Genomic DNA, 25113 nt, shown 5'->3' with positions numbered 1-25113 from the left:
TTTATGACTGCAAGCTTGAGGGGGGAGGAGGAAGGAGAGTGGGGAGGGGGGGGGGGGCGCGCTAGACCTGCCGGTTCCAAAGGACCACGACGCTTACGCATCGTTGTACGGGTCCCCGTGAGCTCCATCAGCAGGTTATGCAGCATAATGAAGATGACCTGAGTGGAATTTATTAAGTTAATGCTCATAAAACCTTTGCTTGACTAAAGCTATTACAAAATAATCAGGTGTCCCAACTTTGCCTGAATGCAAGAGATTAAGTATATCATAGAAACTTTAGGGTATTAGTTGTTAAAAACCTGGATTGTTAATACAGATTAGTATTTATCACTTCAAGGTGGTTCAATTAAATTATGTTATATCACAGCGGTAAGAGCTCAATTTCCAATATTTTAACAAGACTGACTCCAGAAATTGTTGTCAAGCAAAAGATTTTACTCAGTTTTGCTACTTTTAAGAGCAGTTTTATGATTAGTGATAGAGTTAAGGATCAAGATTAAATGTTAAAATCAGTTCATGTCCAGCTCCATGTGAAACCCACACAGCTTTGAGATGCTACAAACCAGCAACGGTGAGATTTACTATCAGATCACATCCACTGGATCAAAAGGATTTTCAAAATCCAATGAATGATCTACGAACAGATAACAAGAGATTTTGACAATTTGCAAACATGTCTGACCCATAATGGAATTTTCCCACTAAAGTGTGATCATAATTAACATTTTAACTAAAAGCTGAGCTTATTTTTTGCCAAACTTAACAAAAAGCAATTAAACAAGCTACATAGCTGCTGCAGTACACCAAAAATACAGGCCTACTCCCTGAAGTATCACCTCTTGCTTCAAAACAACATATGGATGACAATATCTCTGTTGGCCTCCTTATAAATCCTCCTTATACCTCCTTAGTTTTGTCTCCATCAAGTTCCATTTGTTCTTCATGCCTGTACATCGGTCAGGGAGGGGGCTTGACTTCATCAGCTTTGTTTCCCAGTAATAGGAAGTGATTATAAAGGCTGTTTCAAACGTAAATGAATACCTGATGCACATGAATGAAAGAACAAAACATCTGTTATGCCATAAAACTGTACTGACTTGACCAGCCTACACTCTGGTTTAGAATCAGTCAGCAGCCTTGGTATCACTGCTTTCACCTTTGTGGGTGCTTACTAGCCTGTGACGTCTGTTTTTACGCACTCTGTTTCATTTACTCACTTTACTTTTGAAAGTCTCTTTGACTGGATCCCGACTCTAGGATGTTTTTTGTTTTTTTTTAACAATTTGGCCTTGGAAATTCTGTTTTGCTCTACAACTTCAGCCAGAAGTGTATACTTAATTCAACATGGCCAACACCGCCTCTGACAAAAAATAAATTTAATGGATAACAGACTTTTTTTTTTAAGTCCTCAATCATGTCCAAATATAGCTCAGTAAGAGTCACAAAAAGTTGGTTTAGACCATTCATTTTTTTCCTTTTACATTCAACAGCACTGAGAAAAAAGAAGTTGTCAATGAGTTTTGTGAATTACAGATTATTTTTTTTCGGTGATATCTTGTTCCGTTGTGTTTAAACAGGCGCAAAAATGAACAGATGAATAGTCGAGAGATGAGAAGTGAGTGTGACTCGAGCCTGAGTGTTAACAGTCAGCCTGTTTTTCAGCAGGCAGATATCAAAAGGGCACCTCGACTAATTACAATGCCTTGCCCTCGTGTCAGTGCAAACATGAAACCATCTATTCCCCTGGGATTAGATTTAAATCTTGGATGTAAACACCACACAGCAAATAATAATCTGCTGTGGCGGGAGCCCATAAATAATGCAGGAATCTTTGAGACAGAGCAGGGTAGAATTAATTGAAGGTCTCAGCCCCCTTGAATGAATTTTTGAGAACATATCAAATAAGTGATTTTTACTGTGAACAGAAACTGATTTCACTTAAAGGTTACAGCTCTTAAGCGTGTTGGGTTTTTTCCTTAAGGCTCTGGTTCAGATTTTTCATTTTTTTAAAAAGTAGTTTTCTTTGTGATAGGAAGTGTTGATAATAGGAGAGGAAAAAAAATATCACTCTAATTTCTTCAGCTGTGAAGGATGTGTGAGAAAATATGTTACCCCTCCACATACAGTGGGAAAGCCAGAGGAGCAGCATAACACAGGGCCCAATAGGATATTATTTTTGTGCAGAGGTTATCCAAGATCTGGGTGCATTCAATCCGCACACAAACACCTTTAAAACACAAACACACTCTTACAACATGGCAGTGCAAATAAAGACAGATCCTGCTGATGGCTAACGCTGTTACAAGGTTGGTCTCTGGGGCGGATAAGACGAGCAGCAAACACCCTGCTGTTGGGAGGAAAGAATAGCTAGCTGTCATCTCTCAAGTCTGGCAGAGGAGGAGGAGGAGGAGGAGGGACATGGAGGATGGAGGGGGGTGAGGGTAAACATGATTTAGCCCCAATGATCTCCACAGGGGCTCATGCAAAAGTAACCCCACCACCCAAAAGCACACATGGGACATGCTGGGGGGCTGCATTGGGGAATAGAAATGATGGTCTGGAGAGGATTATAATCCTAGTGCTATCATGATGAGAAGAAGGGGGGTGGTGAAGGAAGACAGTGTCAAATTGATGGAACAAAGGACTATTATTTTGTGTAACATCCATCCAACCATCCAACAGGAGCGCAGCGATGACTGGAAGGGTGGATTTCCACCTGTGCGTGTGTGTGTGTGTGTGTGTGTGTGTGTGTGTGTGTGTGTGTGTTGGCAAACTGTCCACAAGCCATATGGTAACTTCAGAGTAATCATAAACATTTGTCCTCCTCAGCTCTGAGAGAATAAAAAGGGAAAAAAATTTACATAAAGGCACACATTCACATGTAAAGGAACAGATGCCCTGAAGCTCCGGGCATCACACACCTTAACTATATCAGAATATAAATGTTTCTAATAGCTGCCTTTGATTCATTTATTTTTCTCCAAATGTAACTTCATATCAGGAAGCTTGTCGATGCTAAAAGATCACAACCTTCACTTGAGCATCTGGGATGTAAATGGCGCCGTTTGAATATTCTAGTTGGTTGGGAAACAAGACTGCAAGGTGTAATTATCCTTCTTCCCATGTTGGAAGCAGACTGGAGGTAGACATAAAAAAACATGTATGGAGCCATTCAAGCCAGGCTTTCCGCCCATCAGTAAATCAAGGCGTTGGACAGAGGAGGTGGGGATGGGTAATGGATGCTGCGGCAGACGAGAAGACGACACAGAATGAATCCACTGAGGATTGGATGAGGAATGAGGGTAGAGTAGGAGGGCTTTGAGCCACAGCAGAGGAGGTGGGGGGGGGGGTGCTGGTTACAGTTCACAAGGGTAATAGGGCAGCTGCTTGATGGTTGGCAATGATCATCAATCGGTGGACAAATAATAGGATTGTGATGTCGTGATGAATAAATAGCTGAGCCTTTAAGCCTTTGTAATTGAGGACTGGGGATGTCAACAAAAAGCGAAGGTTTGTGTGATAAATTTAAAGTCTAAGGTAATTCAGCACATTTTAGATCTGATGATTGCGGCCTTAAGGATATTTTCACTGATATATATTTGAAAAAGTTATTTATAATCAGTGTTTTCAAAAAGCCTGTTGCGTGGAGTCTTGTTTAATTGCCTTGAATCACTAGGTGGCAGTAAAGTCAAGAGGAAATATTTGCAAAAGAAGAAAACTGATGAATCACGATCCAGAAGCTGAAGGTCTCAGAGAATGCTGATGATGAGTGAGTCATATGTATCTTGGCTAATATAGCGCAAACATCTTTCCCAACTGTTGTAGGTTTCACAGATGTATTCAACCCTCATGAAGAAATATCCGTTACCTTATTTGAAAAGAAAGAATAAAACACACCCCATTCATAGATATTTTAAGTAGTGATCCATTTTTAACTGAAGATAAGTGCAAACAATCCTGTGATACACTCTCGAGAAACTTTACCCACGAAAATAAATCAGCGCACCTGAATGAACAGAAGGCACAAAGAGCATGCCAGAGGGAGGAAAACTCTTTCCAAGAAACTAGATACCAGATTTCCCAGCTTTCTGACACCATTGCTGTGTGTTAATGCACCAGATGGCGACCGGCTCTCTCTCTAGCACCCTGACAATATGACTGTAATGGAAGTGGAAGCGCCACAAGTGAGATCCAAAAAAGATGGAGTCCAACTGTCTTGTTCCATAAGGCCTTTCCATAGCAGCATCACACTGCGTGAGGGACGGAGGGATGTGTAGGCGTCCACACACACTTAGCTCCTTCTCACCGTGCAGCGTGGTGCTGTTCTTTAGTGTGTATTTGTGGAGGGGTGTGTGTGTGTGTGTGTGTGTGCATGGTGTGTGTTGATTGTAAAGTACATCAGTCTTACCTTGGAATGAACATTCAGAGGCTGTAAATGTTTGTTTGGCATCAATTCTCTCAGATGTGTGCAGAGCTAAATTTATCACGTGTATGGGCAGCAGGACGTGGAATTGGTCCATTGCCATAATACACACACACACACTGTTACGCACACACACATGCATACACACACACACACACACACACACACACGCACACACACACAGAGAGAGAGACAGAATAAGTCATACACAACTACTTCTTCTTCTGTAGACCACTTGATATATTTAAATGTTTATGTGAACAAAGCAATAGAACTAAAAGACACAACCGTTTGTAGTAGTTCCACCTTTTTGGTTTGTGTTTTATAAAAAATATGTTAAGTAATTTATTGAGTTACTCGGTTTTATATTTCATCAAAAAACTAAGGAAAAGATTTCCACTTTAAAATTCCTCAGATGGTCTCATTTCAATACCTCCTTGGGGTTCAAAGCTGTGAAACACTCCAAAATAAAAACAGATTAGAGAAAATCCCTAAATATGAAAACAATTTTGCGCACCAGAAATGTTTTTTTCCCCCTTCTCTCCAACTGCATTCAGTATCTCACAGCCCTGTGATGCTTTGATCCAGGTTCCCTGCCTAACTCCCATAGTGGGTGGGAGTGGGGTGGGGGATAAGACCACTTCATGATTAGTCATACACTATATGTATATAAAAAGTAAAAAAACAAACTCCAAGCTATGACACTAAAAATCCTGCGTCTCCATTAACAGCTCCTATTACATGTATGCCATTATGTCAGTCATAGATATTTTAATTTCTGGGTATTTATTTAAGCCACATGTCCTTTACAGAGCTTTTGCTATTAATTTTTAAATTCTTGCATTGATACTTTTACTGGAGCAAAGAAGCTGACTATACACAACACATGAGCACATGCAGTAAAGGTACAAATTTTTATTCTTCCCTTATTTATAGAGGTGTAGAGCTGTCTGTTATTATGTGATATAATTTTCCTCATGTAATGAATCATTCATGGTTACATAATGTACCAATAAGCATACACCGACTGAAAAACAGGGGTTTCATGACTCACTGAATCATTCAGCACCTCACTCATTTCCAAACAGCACAATGCCATTCTGAGTTAAGAGTCTACATTAAAGTAATTATTTATTCATTCATTGTTTTTCCAATAGGGTGAACTTCATATTTTAAAAGGAGATGACGAAAAGAATCTGTTAGTGTTTGCAATAATAGCAGTGAAAAAGGAACATTTTTAGCAGTTTAATGGAACTGTTTAGAAACAATATAAATGAGGACAATAGAATTGTCAGCGGTTATTATTGTCTTTGTATACTGCATATTCCTGGACAATACCAAAGTAACACACTGATAAGGAAATCAGAAAACAATCAGAATTTTATAATTTTATATGCATCTCAGTTAGTTCAGTTAGTTACAGTACAATGTACACTGTGCACAGCAAGAAAGAAAATGATTATATATACAGTATATATATATATATATATATATATATATATATATATATAGTATATATATATATATATATATATACTATATATATTCTCAACAAGTTCTCTATACTTAATACAGTCCTATCAACAAGTTAAATCATATCATGCACAGCCTCTTCGGCTGCCTTACACGCTGCTTTGTTCCTGTACAATCAAATAACATATTTACAAATTCAACAAATATTCTACATGTCTTAAAAAAAAAACTTGATGCAAGTTAAGAGAAAAAAAATCTTGATTCCATCCAAAAGCCCTCAAGTTCAGTTAGTACACATGAATAATTTCAGCCTAATGGTAATTTAATGTACTGTATCAGCACACACAAACACACACACACACACACACACACACACACACACACACACACACACACACACACATGCTTACACTCAGAGAGATACATTCATACATTGCCATACAATCGGGTGTTGTACAATGTGACTTCTAAAATGCTAACAGCTACGGGTTTGATTGTGTTTTGTGTTTTTAGCTTCTTGGGCAAAAGTCAGTCCTGTGTCTTAAGGCAATGGGAGGTGCTTTTAAGAAAAAAATTATGCCAGGTTTACAAATGATTGCTCCCGCCACACATTCCTCCTCTCAAGCTTGCGTTATCCATCCTGGGGATGCGACCCCTGCAGCCGTGCTACCTTCTCTGCTCTCGACCCTGAACCGCGGGGAGAGGCTTCACACCTGAAGCGTTGTTTTCAGCAAAAGGCACTGCTTTAGAAGGAGCATGGCAAGAACTGAGAACAAGCTGTTACACCCTCAGCACTTCCCTGCTGGTCTTCAGATCAAAACTGAATGAGACAAGGTCACATGCGACACAGAGGTCGTGAGGTCACATGACATGCCATGCAGCATTTCGGTTCCCTTTCAGCGCGGGTGCAGTGATCATTCACAATGAAGCAGTAACAGATGGGGATGTATAAATTCAGATAGTTGAATTTATACAGATTCTTACAGGCTTCTGTGTTGGAGAAAATACATGAAGGTACAAAACATTTACTGTAGACAGAGATTACTATTTGAACATAGTAGATAATAAAATACTCAATAAAAAAACAACAACAAACAAGTATAGTTCAGATGAGCACTGCATAGTCCATACGAGGTTTGTGGTAAGAATACAACACTTGTTAATATCAAAGTGTTAATTATTATATGGATTTATGTCATATCAGGTATTCTGTGCATCATCCAAATCAAAACGTCAGGTTGAGCTACTTCCTGTTTCATTCTTAAATTCTACATGAGATATGACATCATGAGCACAAAGTCTCTCCACAAACACTTCCAAGGCTCGGATATGTAACTTAATTTTGTGTGTTCTGTGCGGTGCTGGGGATGAAGATGAAGCCATGCAGTGTTGGAACGGGGCTCTGGAGAGAGCTGTGGGGGTCGAGCAGTCAGTGCGCCGCCTCACGTCGTCCTGCTAGGCTACACAAATGAGTTCAAGGAGTTCATGGCATTTGTAGGGGACGGGGCCTCCGAGCTCTCGTGGCCCTCGGCAGTGTCCCTGCTGGCACTCTTTCCACTATACTGGCCGATAAACGAGCCATCCTCGTTGAACTGACCGTCTCCTCCTTCCCCGTAGTCAACTAAACTGTCGTCACTGTCGTCCCTCTTAACTGTCCCGCTAGACGGCGTGCGGCTCCCTTTTAACGGTTTATGGTCTTCATTGTCACTGAAGGAAAAAAATAACATGCAAGGTGTTACAGGTGAGATGACGTGACAAATGCAACAAGGAGAATAGTGATCACTTTTTTTAGATGGAGCATTAAACTGATATTCTTTTGACCGAATTAAAAATGGGTTGCTTCTTTAGGTCTTGGTTTTTCAGTCAGCACCTTTCCATAGGGAGTGACCGTGAACATTTCTGCCAACTGTACAGGAAGCATGTTCAAATTTGCTCCATGTCTAAAAAATGGCAGCAATGAATGATTAGTTGGTTTCCATCAGGCAACAGGGGAACAGAGCTCAAGCAATCGTAACCTGCTAAAATTCCCCCTGAAACCAAATATGAAGTGGTGAATGTGTTGTTTGGACAACAAAAGGGATACCCTCCCCATCCTGAGACAGAAGTGATGAAAAACCAAGGCAATGATGTGGTTAAAACTTGTAAAGCAAGATTTCAGCCAAACATCCCCTGAAGCAAGCATGATAAGAAAAAAAAAATCACAAGTAAGTAACAATGCATGACATGTCTGCAAAGAAACTTTTCTTTGGATATCAGATACTCAAAAAACATTCCACATACATGAACATCAATGTGAAATGATCACCCTTACCTGTCCTCAGACCTAAAACTTGAAGAGGCGATCCAGCTGAGATCCACACAACACAACAACCCTTTCACGAACAACCAAGCGCCATGTGTGATCTGAACTTAAACTCTACTCTCCTGCAGTCAAACAACAATGACTGTGTGAAGTCATGCCTTTATTGACATACTGTCAGGTTTAAAGAGTACGCTCACATAGGCTCTATAATATTTATTTACTTTTGCCCTGTGACTTGTTCACTTTTGTTTATTTGAAATAAAAGTCCACTGGAGACATTTGAAAGGACGGTGATATTCTACACATCCTTCTTCGGCATGCAGCTCAGCAGTACTTAAAGCCACTGCTCTGCCCACATATCTGCTGGTCCATCCAGCTGAAAATGTTCTTTATGTATGGGAACAACCCAAAATTTGCTCAGTCAGGCATTTGCTATTTTTGAATTTCATCAGTTCAGAAATTTTGCACTTAATGAAATAATTTCACCCTAAACATAAAGTCAAACAGGGTAGAAAGGCCCTACATTTATTCACTTATTATTCACCATTCATTCAATATCCAATATTCTGCCTAGAGACTTCATTTTCAGATTCTAGAGTGGGCAATGTCATCATTGTAGAGAAATGATGACATTAAAAGAATCCTGTAAGTCTTTTTAAATTGTCATTTCACATTCATGCCTTTTTTTTTCCTCCACAGAAAAATTTCTTTTGCTGAATGCAAAAAAGACCCATAGCTCAGAAGTCAGGAGTCGTGAGACACCAGGAACACCAACAACACCAACAAGGTCCCATTATAAATGGATATCCAAGAAGAATTTTTTCACCTGATCCTTCTCTAAATGAATGACCGAATCGAAACAATATATGAACCTGTTTAACAACCTTTTGGGCTGCCCATTGTCAAGTCATGTGGTTTTACTCCAGAGAGAATAAAAGTTTTAAGCAGAGGGACAAAAACAAGCTGCAGAAAGCAGCGGTTAGACTATCACCAGCCTCACTGTTGACAAATGGCTAACTGTTCTAAGCAGCATTGACCGGCACTTTTACACTGATTGTTTCTCTGAAACATGCTGATGATTTCATATAAGATCCATATGCATCTCAATTCTATATATATCTATATATGAATATACAGTATATGAACAATAATTCCATTGAACACATCATTGCTTAAAGATAGAATCATATATCCCATCAGATATTCACACCATGCATATCAATAACTATATATGCTGTATGTATGACTGTACGCATGTGTGTGTGTGTGTGTGTGTGTGTGTGTGTGTGTGTGTGTGTGTGTGTGTGTGTGTGTGTGTGAGTGCATGTGTGTCACAGCGTAAACAGATTTATGTATACAGCACATAATACAAAAAGGAATACAAAATATAGAACAAAGACCATCTTATAAAGTGACCTATAAAAAAATCATTATTTAAAACATTAGCTATACAGAAGTAAAGTGCTTCATTTTTCTTCCTTTTGCGTGCAATTGGAAAAGCAGCCTAGAGAGGATGCCGACAAGCAGAGCTGGCTAAATGCTGCAAAAGACTGAGAATCATTTCAGAGATTTTCCATGTAGCAATACACTAAGCAAGGTACTATGTATACTGTACACAGGATGTATATATTTAGCTTATTATTTGGAACACTTAAGGTCAGTTTAGAGTGTTGAAAATGGGTCAAAGTTATGTGTTCTTCTCCTGAAAGTCTTACGTAAAGATCTGTACCTGAAGAAACCAGTTTCTTAAATGATTCACGAAAACACAGACGCACAAAAGAGTCCAACAAATATCTTATCCAAGAATCCTGAAGAAAAACGTTGTGCTTCATGGTGGTAGAAGTTCAGACGCCGGACATTTTAATTTCTTCTTGTTTCTGTTGGTGGTGATCCTGGGTCAGTTGTCGGTCAGACGTATAGGTGGAGAACAGAGTGGGAATGTGGAGCTCCAACCCCCGTGTGAGATAAAAGATCTGGGTAGAAAGCAGGGGACGGGGCAGGGGCAGGGGTTGATGGGTAAAAATGGGCTCTGGGGCACTTTCTCTCACCTGTATTCCCCAAAAGTACAGTCATCATCTTTCATAGGCTGAAACTCTGGGTCAGTGTGAGCGTCCTCCTTCTCTTTGACTGGTGAGACATAAATACACAGTTTTAGACAAAAAATTAGACAAAAGGCACGTGTGTATTATTCTACTCATTCATTATGGGATGGCTTCAGTATACTGCAATACAGCCGCTCCATTAACCTCCGACTGCTTCAAACGACTGTTTAAAATGTCTGCCAACCAGTTTGGCCGTGACACACGCTGGACCGCGCCAGAATAATAGGGAACGCTTCTCAGCTGCCTTTTATGTCCACAGCAGAACTTCCTCGGACTCGGATGCAACATCTATGGTTTTATATCACTACAGAAAACACCCGCCCACACACACACACACACAACCAAGGTGCAGAATGTGGTGGCGGTGGTAGTGGGGCATTCTGGACCGATCGGAGGTTTGGGAGCATCGGTGCATCCTTCACAGTGACTTTGACTTCAAAACGTTCCTGATATTTAGGTGTTTTTGAAGACATTTTGGAACATATTGATAACATTTTTGCTCTTCAGACGCGGTGTTACCACAAACAGATCACAGAGATGCTGAATCGTGACTCACCCAGGTCAGGATTAGTAAGTCTGTGACTGAGAGAGACTATGTTCATGGAATAAACCCCAACTTACTAAAAACAGCTCAACTTTATTCTGATATATTACACACATTAATTTAATAGAAGACTGTGGCTTTTAACCTCCACTCACCGGGGTATTTCCCTCCCTTATTCCTCTGGATGAAGCAGATAATGAGGAGGATCAGGATGAGCAGAGCAATGGCACACATGAGGCCGATGAACCAACCCTGAGTGGCGATGTCGACCTGTCTGCTCGCCACCGCTGTCCAGAGGAGAGGAAGAACACTTAGAATTTATCATTTAAATAAATTAACTTTCCCCACTGGGCAGGAAAAGCTAGGAACCGTCATCCGTTGGTATTAAATGTGTTAAGACAAACATGTAATCACAGTAAGAAGCCATGCTCTTAGCATGTTCTTGTTAGAGGTTTCACTTCATGAGTGGATCATGAATGATTATTGTAATGCAAAAAACGTGTCATGTTAATGCGAGTTAGAAATCTGCTGAGCTTAAGCTAAAGACACCTTGAGCGCATTATTGAAACCGCATTAGTGCACAATGTAGGGAGAATACACACAGACAAACAGATAAACGGTACACACAGACTACACACAAACACACACTGAACACACATGTTGACTGTGCGGGACATACATTACACATATTACACTCAAATGAGGGTGATACCACTTCTTCACGCTGCTAAACACTGATTCTATACGACTACAGCACATGCCTGGCACACGGAGTCACCGCCACGTCTGTTGACCCCATGCCAGACCGGGTCATCATCACACTTCTGCACAGAGTACTACACATTCTACACACTACACAGCGCAAGGCCAAGCCGGACCAGGGCAGTGGCGAACGCCCGCCCAGGAACTGCCTCACCTGGGACAGTGACCACTAGCTCCTCAGAGAGGTGGAGCGGCTGGTCGTGGTGACCTCTGGCCACCAAACGCACCCTATAGGAGAGGCCCCCCTTTAAGCCCTTCAGCATTACGTTCTGAGAGCCGTTCACCAGCTCTTTCTGCCACTCCTCTTCACCTGTTCATGAAGAGAGGGACGTTTGAGGGAGAAGACTGCAACTGGAGGTCATGGAGGTCATGACATCATTGTTACTAATGACATGAGATTAGACTGCAGGAAATGGAGTCTACATCAGATTTATATAATCTCTAATCGAGTGATGTCTGGATGAATTATTATAGTGGCCCTGGAAGTTTGATGCATTGCAACTTAAGAAAAAGCTAACTTGGTGATACAAGCAGCATTTCGAAGACAGGCTGCGACATGAGGAAGTATGAATACAGAAAACTGTGAGCTTGACGGGACAGGAAGAAAATGACAAGAGATACTTCCTGTTTTTACTGCCGTCATTATCTTTAAATTGGTTCTACTGTTGGGTCAGACCCAAACTGAAACATCTCCATTGACACTACGGATCATCAGTCAGTCATTTTACTCACATTCATGGCACTAAGAGGACGAACCACTCTTAGCTCGGTGATGTCCTGATTTTTCAGCTCCATCTGTTTTAAGTGTTTTTTCTAGTATTTTGTTTGCACATGTGACAACAACGCTAATGAGCGTGGTGAATACCATGTTTTGTTAAAAAATTAGAACATTAGCTTTGTCACTGTGAACATGCTGACTTTAATATTCAGCTCAGTGCAAGCCAAAACACTGATTGAGTTATTTTCATCATTTGCGTTTATTTCCATTTGCATGTGGTCTCTTAGGTTGCAGCATATTTATCCCTCCGGGCCACCATAAATTATACATGTGGTGATGAACCAGATACCAAATGTCTTTGAGTGATAATCACAAGATGGTATTTTTGATGATAACACTCTCTTAATTACTGGGATCTATGATTATGATAATCCCTAATTGACTGTGTTGAAGGCTAGGCGTGAAAGAGTCACACTGTTGTTCATCCTCACTGCAGGTGGGTAAAATCATGGAGAACACTTCAGTGGAATTCATTTTGGCATAACAAGAATATTTGTGTTGCTTTTATGATGTTTGTCTACATATGATCCAGCAAGACTATCATGGGAGATGTATGTGATTCCAGTAAATCCCAGGACTGGTTTATTATCAATCCAATCACAGACAGTCTTGTTTAATACATCTGGGTCCATACTGGCAGAAGCTGCCATCGGCGGGGCGTGCCAAAATTTCTATTCACCTGCACAAACCAATCATGAAGTAGGGATATCCTGCCTGCCTATGTGTGGAACTAATAAAAAAATATATAGGAGTGATTTCTTACTGTTTTGGTTTTTGTATTCTACATAAACATTTTTCTCCGGCCCCCAGTACTCCCAACTGATCAGGGCCCCATCCTCTTCAATCGAGGAGCTAACATTTCCAAAAGGACTCGGGGGCGGCGCTGAGCACACAGGAGAAAAGACAACCATTAAGAGAGAAGCCTGCTGGTCAAAAAGACAGTCTAATAACTGCTAAAGAACCACTTTGATAGAATTATATTCTTATTAACTAGTCTTAGCGTCACTGAATGGCCTCAGAAGATTTCAAGCAATTTCAAATCAGGACACTAAACCAACAAGCAGAAGCTCATTTCAACAAAATCAGACAGGTAATGTGCTGAGATGACAGCAGCGTCTGTACCCTGGTGGGGCGGACGGCGTGGAGGAGGCCGTGCAATGGGATGAGAGATTTGGGTGGTTCCTGTAAACAACAGGGAGAGGGGTAGGTAAAGACCGCAACACACACAAGACACAAGACACACACAGCGATGCAGGCAGAGACGACGCCACAGTGATTATTCACAGTGCGCACAATTCATCGGCATGCCAAGCAAACTCTTGCACGCATGCGGCGGGATGCATTATCAGCAGCCACAGCTGTGGACATTAAAAAGGCACACGTCACGTAGCATCTTTATCTATGTGGCTTGGAACCGGGAGACGGAATCTGATCGGAAGAAATAACTCAAAGATGAGGAGCGCATGCTCGCAGTGTGTTTTAAAGCTAGGGGCTGCATCTGTAAAACATGGCTGGATACTACTGGTACCTGCGCCCACATCTACATCAAACGGCGGTATTAGAGCTTGTAGGAGGAAAGAAGACGTAGAAAAACAAAAGAACAGACACACACAATCTGCGTCACAAGTACATAACATTTAGAGAAACACATGTTTCTTCATGCCGTGTAATGCAAGAGATGATCGGTCTGAGGTTTCATAACAGCGGAGGTCACCTTGTGTAACAGTGACCCTGGATCACACTCATGTTCCACTAAAAAAGGACATGGATGAAGAGCTCAGGCGCAGTATCGGTCAAACGTTCACACACACACACAAACACACACACACTGTCCTGCCGTCTGACCATTTGACAGGTATTGCACATCATGCTGTGCAAAAGATAATGCAATGGAACAGATTGCAATATGCTGCAAATAGCACATGAAGGAATGTTTCACAAACACAAAACGCATGCTGTCGTTCTGACTCGATAGCAGAGCTGCAGCTGACAAATTTCTTTCATTGATCAATTTTTTATTTTAACGATTTACTTCCTTAATCTGTAAACAGGATGAAGAAATTCATTTACTTGTTTCCAGTGGTATCTACTTTCACTCGTCTGCATTTGCCGACTTACCTTCATCCACGATGGTGACGGCCTCCTGAGAAACGGCCGGGCCCGCTCCCCTGATTGTTTTCGCATTCAAATAAAACTTGTAGCGCGTGCTGTACTTGAGGTTGGACAGAATGAATGAGGTCTCATTGGCGGGCAGTTCCACCTCCTCCACTGGGCCCAGCTCATTGGAGTTATTGACTACAAGGGTGGAGGGTGGGTGACAAGAGCAGTGGGATGGGATGGTGATTGGAAAGTGGTGAGGCAAGTGGAATAGAGTTTTTAAAGTTGGAATGCCAACAATGGAACAGGTGGAAATGGAAGAATTAAGAGGCGGGGGGTTCAGAAATGGAAGGTGACAAAAGGGGATTTGTTAATTTAGGTCATAATTTATGCAAAAAGAAATGTGTTTAAACTGTATTAAACCTACGTTTATTTTTATTTTGTATTGTAATCTGAAGAGTCTGAAGGGGATGACGATACAACACGCGACAAAAAAGGACAAAAAAAACTCCAAACTTCAGAAAGGACAGACTCACCTGGCTGATACTTGAGGGTGTAACCGGTGATGCGTCCATTATGGGCATGAGGAGGATTCCATTCAAGGGTCAGAGAGTCCAGGTTGAGTTCAGTGACAATCAGGGAAGTAGGAGCCCCCGGAACTGCACACAACACATGGATTATAAACTCGTATAAAAGATTACCAAAATGAAGCCAAATTCCCTCAATTTAAAAATGTTGTGTGTTTACTCATAAATAATTTAGTTGTTAGGATCTAAATTGTGATGAATCATGTTCCTCATGCAGTAATCACAAAGTCATATAGCAACATTTAAAGTTTTTAAATTAAAAATATTAACATATTCATAGATTCTCTCTGGATTCATAAATTAATAAAAGAACAGTTTTAGTGGGGAGTTTAAGGCTTAATGTACTTGAACAGCAACAACAACAAACAATTTTACTGCATATCTAAACCAATATAAAAATTTACATTACCACTTTTCATTTTAATAACTGTGAATTTTATTTGTGCAAATATTCACAAACTTTCCAACTGTGACGTCGGGAGGAGAGGACATTAAAGACGATGCTTGTTGCTAACATCAGACTATAAAGTGAAATGCTGTGAATAAAAGCTCAATTTAGTAAACTAGTAATTCCTTCTCCTACCTCCTTCAGGTGTCTCAAACTGCCGAGTGGGGCTGGGGGGCCCCTCTCCCTTGCCATTAAAGACCCTGACATTGAACAGGTAGGCGCTGAAGGGGTGCAGACCGGGCAGAATGCCACGGCTGTGGTTCCCACTGAAAGTGAGGATCTGCTTCTCCGCATGGTGGGGGTTGTGTTTGTGGAGGCTGCGCTCTCTCCAGTAGTATACCTGGAAAGTGTAGGGACAGTGTTAGGGTGATTATGCCTGATACACATGGTACAAAAATGTGGCCTCATGTTCTGTACCTTATAACCTTTCAGGTGTCCTCGTATGAACTTGGAGGGCAAAGGCTCCCAGTGGACCTCTGCCACGGTGCTGTTCAGCACAATGACCTGCATGTGTTCCGGAGCGGCAAGTGGTACTGTCACAACAGACGAGGTGCACAACACGACGGCAAGTTAATAGATCTTTGTGCATAAAGTATCTTTAGAGGGTCTTAAAATGCTGGTGGAACTCACAGTCCTCTCCTGAGTAGCCGTGGGCGATCGCCGGCTCAGGTCCAGCTCCGTGGTCGTTCACCGCCTGAACTTTTAGCTCGTACGGAACAAATGTGGGCGTTCCAGACACAACAAACTTCGACTTATTAGCAACAGTCACTGTGGTCCAATCGCTGTCCACCGACTTCTGCCTCCACATCACTTTATAGTGAAGCCCTGGCCCATTAGACTGGAGGGCTGAGAGGGGCTGCAGAGAGCAGAAATGTAACCTGGTTTAGCTCTCAATATTTTTTAGTCAAAGGGTGTTCATGTGTGTACTGATTTTTACATAAAATAAAATAAAATAATTTTAAATAAAATAAAATGACATACAATTAAGAAAAAAATATAAGAATATCTAAATAAAATTATTAAAATGAAAAAATAAAAAATAAAATAAAATAATGCATAAACCTTTCTTACCTTCCATGAGATAACAAGATTATCATGTTCTGTTCCAAAACCATGTACACCTGTTGGATTTTCATCTGGAGCTATAAAAAACAACAACAACAACAACAACAAACAAACATAAAATTTCAAACCAAATCAAGCATCATCTCAAGGAAATCCTTTGACTGAGGCTCCAAAGTGTCCTTCAGAACTGAGGGTTATGCAAAACGATTAGCTCACTTAAAATCACTTAAGAAATCATAATATCCAAACATTTAAGTAATTCAATAAAAAAAATTCTAATTTCTGAAACATTTCTGATTTAATACACTGAATTACTTTGCAAATCAAGAACAATCGAAGGGCTGAGGCCGAAGGGATTCGTACCTGCGGCCTCAGTCTTGAACAGTCTGGAGGTTGAACTGGGGTTGCTGAAACCAAAGGCGTTGATGGCTACCACTCTGAAGGTGTAGTGGACGTAGGGCGACAGCTTGAGGTGAGCTGTCGTCTTGGTTCCGGAGACCTCAGTGAGATTATGCCATTGGTTGCGGTGGTGCAGAGAATCCTCATACTGGATCAGAAATTCTACGTAAAACAGAGAGTAGACACATTTCATAAAACTGAACACCTTTTGCACCATCAGACTTTATTTGTAGAACTGCAGTGAACGTGCTGACATTTTTTAAGGATACTGTAACTCAATATCCAAAATATGTCCACATGTGCTACCTCAGGTAATGATTTCAGCCCTCAGGGAAATGAGGGAATTATCCATGTTGTCAGAAAATGATTGGTGCACCGAACTGCATCGACTAACAGACGGGAGAAGCAAATTATGATGCAGCAGTGATTTGAGAGATTTCTCTGGATGGTTCGTTATTTTTAACGCAGCTAAAATTTGTCCTCATATTTCTTCAGCTGCTGTTAAATGTCACTGGAAACTCTTTCTGATCTGTTTGATCTGGCGATCTGGTGATATGACACATCTTATATATTATATATATATATATATATATATATATATATATATATATATATATATATATATATATATATATATATACTGTATATATACTGTATATATACTGTATATATATATACTGTATATATATACTGTATATATATACTATATACTGTATATATATATATATACTGACAAGATTGTAATTATGGTGACTCTGGTATCAGAGTTTATTCTAATTTTTTTCACATATCCTCATTTGCTCATGACGGTTTCAAGCAAATACTGAAGACATAACTGATTAAAGCAGACATCCAGTGATGCTCAGTAGAGACATTCTTTTCTTCAAGACGGAATTTAAGTCCGGTCAACTCATGCATGCACACAGACGCATGCATAATACTTCAGACCTACTCTGAATAGGACTGTTATGCTCGTCCCCAGGGGTCCATGTGAGCTGAACGCTCTTCTTTTTCTGGTCTGTCAGCTCGAGGTCAGTCGGGGGGTCGGGTTGCTCTGACGGAGAAACAGCACATCAACGTACAATTAGCAGTTATGAAAGTCTAATGTCATGAGAACATGAGGCAAAAGAGAACACGTAGCTCCTGCAATCATGATCCATGATAAGAAGGTTTAACTAAGCACATCTTTGAGTTATTCTATTTCTTCTCAGTTTATACTAAATGCCATTTGTCCTATGATACACATGCAGACACTGTATCATGCATATGAAATGACAGATCCTCAAGCGAGCATTCTCCATAATCAGTCTGCATGAAATAGTCTAAGGCTCACTAGAGAGGCTAAATTGAAGCTAGTGTTTAGAAATTGGGATGGTAAAGTGGAACACATGCTTGGAATAAATAAGTGATGAGGAGATTGTTAAAAAGATCCCAACACGTACAAATGAGAAAACATCTGCTTCATGTATTAACTTTGCAATCAAGTTTGAATGGAAATCGCTTCACTTTGACTAAATGAGTAATGTCTGCAACAGTGGCTTAATGGATTCATTTTGTTTGCAAAAGACGTAACAAATGCAATTCATTTAAAAAGAAACACATGGAAAGAAAACACCTTGAAGATACAAAAGAGGTAAAGCAAACAGACATTTAAAAAAAAAAAAGCATTATGATTGTCAAAAAACCAAATCTTCAGGCCACAACATGCTTGACAGGAACAGCCAAACAAACAGCACAAGCCCATGTCAGCGGAGCGCATCTGGGCGCCGCAGGTTTACCGTAGACAACAGCTGGTGTCGGCGTGGCCTCTGGCAGGAAGGAGGGCGGGAGTAAAACACTGAGTTTAGCGGTCAGCCGGCCATAATAAAACAAAGATTATCTGGCATATTGAGAAGGTAACAATCAAATCATCACGCGGCTGTCAAGATGAAACACAGCTGGCTGCACAGCACCTCTAAGTGGACACTCCAGCCGTTAACTTTGAATTGGCTGAAAGGTGATCTGTTGTGCAAGTTAGTGGACACGTCAATCGTTTGTGAGGTAATTTTATGAGTCAGAAGACATTGAGATCCTGTAGAACCGGACTTACCGACAACAGTGAGCTCAGCGCTAGCAGAATCCTGGTCCAGGGTGGTGTTCATGATGCAGGTGTAAACTCCCGCATCGCTCTCCGTCACATCGGTGATAGTGAGGCTATCAGAGTCTACAATCAATCTGTAAAAAAAAAAAAAAAGAAGGCATCCACGCAGGTATTTAAGAGCGTCATTTAAAAGCATAAATATACAATGAAATACCCAAAGGTGCAATTTCGTCAACATATTAGATATCGACTGGATGCTGTCATGGAGAGACAGCATCCAGTCGATGAGAGCTCTGACCCCTCATCCACGCCTCACCTCTCATCGTCTGGCAGCTCTCCGCCGTCTTTGAGCCAGGTCATTGTGGGGATGAGCGAGGGGTCGTGAATCACCTTACACTCAAACACAGCAGACCTGCCCCTCCGGACCTCTTTGTACTCTGGCTGCTTCACGATCCGGGTCGACTCTGATGGGAGGAAAGTATGGATGTGGTTGATAAAATAATTATAAAACCAGCCTTAATTTTTGAAATAAAAGACCAACTATTTGACAAAAATGTTCTTACACAAGAGGAGAAATCATCTAATCTCCATCAGCGGTCACCACAATATTAGTGAATAGATTTCACCCAGAGGATTTACCAAGATGTCATTTTTGTTGTGTTGTTAATGAACTTAAATCTTGTTTAGACATTTCTTATGAACAGAACAACACATTTTTTTGTGTGTCTTTAAGAAGCTGTATCAACTGTATCCATTCTATGTCTTATAATTTCAATAATATTTCAATATTAAGCTCCTCTCTCACCTTTGACCTCCAGGTAGACGTGATTCTCATAGATACCGAAGATGTTCGTGGCCACGCAGGTGTATTTGCCACTGTTATTTGCTTGAGCTCCATCTATCACTAAAGTGCCGTTGTCATGAATGATGTAAGGATATCCATCAAGAGTGCTGGTGCGGGTTTCTTTGAACCTAAGACAGAGAGGCATCTGCGATGAGCTTTTAGAGAGGAACGACACAACACACGGCCTTCTGCTCAAGCTTTATTAACTCACCATGTAATTTCAGGGATGGGTGACCCAAAGGAAGAACAGTCTATCAGAGCTCGGTGATTTTTGATGACCTGGTAGACTTTGTTGCTTGCCGTCAGCACCCTGGGCGGCTCCGCTGCAGTGACACGGCAGCAATCGTTGCCAAGTTATTACTCTCCAGAAATCAGTGAGTGTGTGTGGAAAACAGCGTCGTCATGCAAATGGGTCTTATGATGCTTACAGAGCACATTGATGAAGGCGTTGGACATGAGGTAGCCGTAGTTGTTGGAGACATTACACTGGTAGACGGCACTGGATCCGATCTGCACGTCAGCAAAGATGATGGTGTCGTCCTCCACCTTTCTGCTGGGATCCTGTGGAGAATCTGTTCATGGATAATGAGGCTTATAGATGGAACTTTGGCTGGGTCTTGCTGAGGTTGCAAAACAAATATGTTGCAGCAAACCGTGTCTCAAATGTGAAATGAACAGCTTGCACTCACTCTCTATGGGGATGCCATTCATGGCCCAGGTGATGGAGGGCTTGGGCGTGCCACTGGCCCTGCAGGTCAGCACACCGTTCTCTCTTGGAGCTAGAACAAGGTTCCTGGGGGGGCCAGTGATCCAATACGGGGCAGCTGAAAATAGAAGTATAACAGGATGCTGGAGAATTAATTACTGAACTCACTGTTGGAATCGGTGCATAAATCAACTAGAACATGCGTGGCGGATGAAGAGACGGATAAAGAGTGATCGCACAAACACACGTCGAGCAAACAGCATGATAATGGACGCACCTTTGACCGTGACGTGAATGGTGTGGTGCACCATGCCCATCTGATTCCGGGCCACGCAGCGGTAATCTCCCGCGTCTGACTCTGATACGTTCACAATACGAAGGGCCCGCTGGTGATGCAGAAAAGATGTGCGCTTAGTTGGGAGATCACCGCTCACTTTGGTCCAGGAGATTTCAGGAGTGGGCCTGGAATGAAAGAAAGAGAAAAAAAGATAGAGCACGGTGGTAAACCTTGAGCAGGTGGGCACTTGAGCCTTTCAGGACGCTTTTTTTTTTTTTCACTTACAGCCCTTCAGCAATGCACTCCATCTCCAGCACCTGCCCTCTCAACACTGTCTTGGAACTGAAGGGGCCAGATGGGATGAGGAATGTTGGCTTCCTCTCATCTGCTGGGTCTTCTGTAGTAACACACAGATTGATGATGAAAATTATTACCAACAAAGATCCAGGCCCTTCACAGTAATGAAACCTCTCCTCTAAAATGTGTGCATATTCAGGCACTAAACTATTTCAGTACAGACCACAGTGCTAAGATTTTATGGTTAGGTGTAAAAATTATGGTCATGTTGTTTTTAATTACACAGCCTTCTGTCCTCTGGGGTTATAATAAACACTTAAATGTGATGCTTCTATAGAACTGAGAATCAGATGTGAGGATCTGCATCTAAACTGGTCATGTGTTAAACTAGCAAATAAAAACAAGTATGAACAAATCTTTATGGTGATGATGGTTATGATGATCAAGCTGCTTCATTCATGTCAGGTAATGTGTTGTGTTGTGCAGAAAAAGGGACAAAAATGGAGCAATGAGGGATTGTGACGGCAGGAAAAGAGTGATTTTGAACATTAAGGTTGCAGCCAACGGAGTCAAAGAAGAAGTAAACAAAATTACATTCATACTTTAAAGGAGTATATAGGAAGAAGTTGTCAAAAAGGTTTTGATTGGACAGAGCAGGAATGACAGAGGGACAGAGCATTAACTTTGATTTAAGGTTTGGGGTGAGCGGTGGCTCCAGGCTGATCCTCTATGTTAGGGTTAGACACTAGAGGGTGCTAGAGGTCACCCCTAAACACAACAGGAGCTTGCAAAAGTCCTCAGGGTGCCAGGGTGAAGGAACAGTGTTAGTGGGTAAAAAGTTTTGGAGCTCCAGGTTGTAGGGTAAGCAGTGGAGGGGAGGGGAGGGTACGACAACTCACCCCTAAATAAATCAGTGTCATTGTAAAAAGCGGCCATTGTGTCATTGATTGCATCCACTGTAACACAACAGAAAAATCAAACACAAACTGAAATGATCAGGCACATGAAAATAAAATGTGTTGAAAACATAAAAGAAAAAAAAAGTAAAAACCCAGAAGTGACTCAAAACTCAAACGACTGTAACCTCACGGTCTGCCCTCGTGTGGAGGAGCGACGGCGGAAACGCCTGCTTAACCCGATGTTAAGAGACGCCACCAGAGCTCAGACTCCATGTGTTTTTTAAAGGAACGAGGAGCACTTGGATGAAATCAGTCACAGGAAATGTTTTACCTCCCCTGAAGTCATTCCAGCAGATAATAATAATTCAAATAAGCTACTGCCTCTGTGGATCTCACACTCCAGTCATTTGAGCCACGCTGGGTCATTTCACCTCCAGCCCATCTCACTTCCTTAAACTTTACACACACACACACACACACACACACACACACACACACACACACACACACACACACACACACACACACACACACACACACACACACACACACACACACACACACACACACACACACACACGTAGTTACACTTACTGTTGAGGACCTTGACGCTGATGGGTTGTTTCTGCTGGATGGTTTGTGTGTATGGGAAACGGGCGTAACAGATGTAGTCATTCCGTGAATCCTCTCGGAGCACATTAGAGAAGTAAAGGTCTCCGTTCAGGGACTGGGATACCCTGCTGCTCTGAGGCAGCTTCTGGAAATCTGAGAAGCACAGCAGATTCCATCCATGTGGTTAAATATGCTACTCTATGTGCAGCCTTTTTCTGAAGAGTCAGTTCCTTTAATTTCATGGATGAAGAGTTATTGTGTTATGTTAAAATCTAAACGAATATGAGATGTTATTATTAAAATGCCAAACACACTATTAAACTTTAAAGATCACTGACAAGCATTATTTTACATCAGACACATCTCAACTGCGAGGAAACCTGAGCTCATATGTGCACGCGCATGCAGCCGAGACATCATATCCCATAATTGAAAAGCTCACAATTGTCCATCCAGAATATGATAGGTGGAGGCAGGCCAGCAGGGGGTCGGCACGGCAGCACCAATGACACGCCCTCCTGAACGACGATTGGCTTGATTTTCTGCTTTGACCACAAGGGGGACCCTGGAATGTTTGGACAAGGGATCCATCCAAAGCAGTTTTAGAATTTGACATGAAATATTTAAATATAGAGCTTCTCCTGATGACACAGGTGATAATGAACAGGAAGGATACTGATCTGCATGGTCTGAACAGAGAAGTTGCAAGATTATACATTCTGCGAATTAAAAAAAAGAAAAAACAAGCTTCTTCCTACATGCAACCTTTATCTTTCCAAAGAAGGTAAATTCTATTTCACAAAAGAAGGGAAAAAAACTGTTATATGAGAAACATGGGAGATACGCAGGAATGAGAATAAAGTTTTAAACAACAGGGCACTCACTGGACTGTCGCACAACGATATTGTTGGAAACAGCGGTGCCGTGACTGTTCCTCGCTGTACACTGGTACACACACTCGTACTGTTCAGCCTTCACCCTGTTGATGTCCACCACGAGGGTCCCGGAGTTGGGCTTCATGGTGACATTGGGGTCCTCGTCAACATCGAAGTGGGTTCCATTTCTTGTCCAGGAGAAACTGAGGAACAAAAAATCGAACCGGCGTCAGCGTTCTGGATGGAGGTTAACACATGTAATCACTATCCTGTCTGCTGGTCTTAGTTACAGAAATAAATGAGCCTGACCCAAACCAGACTAGTCTCTCAGTACTAGTTGCCATAGCAATTAAGATCTTTTTATTTTTTTAACTTAACCTTATCTTAAGAGATATGTATTCACATTTTCATGGTCTTTAAAGTGAATTCCAGGAGGTCTGTGTATAAAAAAAAGGACCTGCACCTCTTCAAAAGGATATTCAGGGGTTTTCTAAGACCCAGGCTTTGGGATCAGGGTTATGCTTTGGTAAAGTAAAGGTCGAGGCCTGAAAAAGGGTATTTTGAAAACGACATTCCTTGCAAGTACAGCAGAACAAATGTTTGTGGGTTTACAGTACCGGCACCACTGCGATGGGTACATTAAATGGAGAGAAGATAAAATATACTCGGAATAAACCAGAGCTTTTAAAATGTACTTCCTGCACCTTCCTGTCTGTTGAGGTTTTTAACAGAAATAATCATAGTGCCATGAATTCAAAGTTACACTTCTTCACACACATTCTTACCTGGGGTGAGGATTCCCCTTCGCCTCGCAATGGATTATAATATTCTCTCGTGGGTCGATGATATAATCCTTAGGCGACTGATGAGTGATCGTCGGCGGCTGCGGCACTAAAGGCGATCAGAAACCAGGCGTTATTCCATGGTGACATTTGCTGCATGGCTAAGTCTTTTCCAAACACATGCAGGTTTGCTGCACTCAGTCCAACCAGACAGCCGTTTGCTGACGAACAGAAAAAAGCTCACAGCATGGCCAACAGTAAAAAATACATGCAGCTCTCATAGGTACATTTCACTTTTTCTAATAATCTTGATGTTTAATATATTCCTGTGAGTACTGGGGAGAAAACTAATGGAGTAAGACAAAACAGATGATATAAGAACTCATGCTTTTTGTAATATTGCTCAACCACTGCAATAACACATGCACAACAACAGAAAGAAATAGATCAACGCATGCAATATATGAACCCACACATAAAGCAAAAACATATCTTAAAATATGTGATCTCTAATACACAAAAAAAACTGCAAACAAATACTCTGCAGTGAGTTCACACTAATATGAGACTTACATCCTTCCAGAACTTTAGTGTTTTTCCCAAGAATCAGCAAACAACAAAGGGAAATAATGACAGTAAAGAGAGTCAGGCGTCAGTGGCGAGCACATCTTCCTGTATTATTCCTCATTCAGACATTGCTTTTTTCCATTTAAGAAATGTTTGCCTTCAGGTGTTGGTGGAAATAGGTCTAAAGAGATTTC

The 25113-nt window shown here is 41.3% G+C and overlaps 1 protein-coding gene across 8 annotated transcripts in view; it reads right to left on the bottom strand.

Annotated features, from left to right (window-relative positions):
- Positions 1-5367: 5367 nt before the first annotated feature.
- The window catches only part of LOC137593490 (neuronal cell adhesion molecule-like), a 64528-nt gene continuing 44782 nt past the window's right edge, over positions 5368-25113 (bottom strand). For 2 of the 8 annotated variants that reach the window (XM_068312220.1, XM_068312221.1), the window contains 28 exons: positions 24356-24461; positions 23580-23773; positions 23138-23260; positions 22678-22848; positions 22084-22140; positions 21173-21284; positions 20888-21072; positions 20594-20728; positions 20333-20476; positions 20116-20227; positions 19866-20032; positions 19377-19524; positions 19070-19194; positions 18759-18788; positions 17933-18034; positions 16945-17142; positions 16588-16658; positions 16147-16372; positions 15934-16049; positions 15652-15856; positions 15018-15140; positions 14503-14679; positions 13507-13566; positions 13148-13267; positions 11761-11916; positions 11000-11131; positions 10247-10325; positions 5368-7603 (listed from right to left, as the gene is read on the bottom strand). In XM_068312220.1, the coding sequence (XP_068168321.1) occupies positions 7357-7603; positions 10247-10325; positions 11000-11131; positions 11761-11916; positions 13148-13267; positions 13507-13566; positions 14503-14679; positions 15018-15140; positions 15652-15856; positions 15934-16049; positions 16147-16372; positions 16588-16658; positions 16945-17142; positions 17933-18034; positions 18759-18788; positions 19070-19194; positions 19377-19524; positions 19866-20032; positions 20116-20227; positions 20333-20476; positions 20594-20728; positions 20888-21072; positions 21173-21284; positions 22084-22140; positions 22678-22848; positions 23138-23260; positions 23580-23773; positions 24356-24461 (3821 nt within the window). In that variant the 3' untranslated portion in view covers positions 5368-7356. The remainder of the gene's footprint in view (positions 7604-10246; positions 10326-10999; positions 11132-11760; positions 11917-13147; positions 13268-13506; positions 13567-14502; positions 14680-15017; positions 15141-15651; positions 15857-15933; positions 16050-16146; positions 16373-16587; positions 16659-16944; positions 17143-17932; positions 18035-18758; positions 18789-19069; positions 19195-19376; positions 19525-19865; positions 20033-20115; positions 20228-20332; positions 20477-20593; positions 20729-20887; positions 21073-21172; positions 21285-22083; positions 22141-22677; positions 22849-23137; positions 23261-23579; positions 23774-24355; positions 24462-25113) is intronic. The other 6 variants (XM_068312222.1, XM_068312223.1, XM_068312224.1 and 3 more) reach the window with 6 other exon arrangements.

This window comes from Antennarius striatus, chromosome 4 (assembly GCF_040054535.1).
Source record: "Antennarius striatus isolate MH-2024 chromosome 4, ASM4005453v1, whole genome shotgun sequence".
In the NCBI taxonomy this organism is placed as follows: Eukaryota; Metazoa; Chordata; class Actinopteri; order Lophiiformes; family Antennariidae; genus Antennarius; species Antennarius striatus.
The sequence above is the reverse complement of the archived record's forward strand: the minus strand, read 5'-3'. Positions and strand labels throughout refer to the sequence as shown.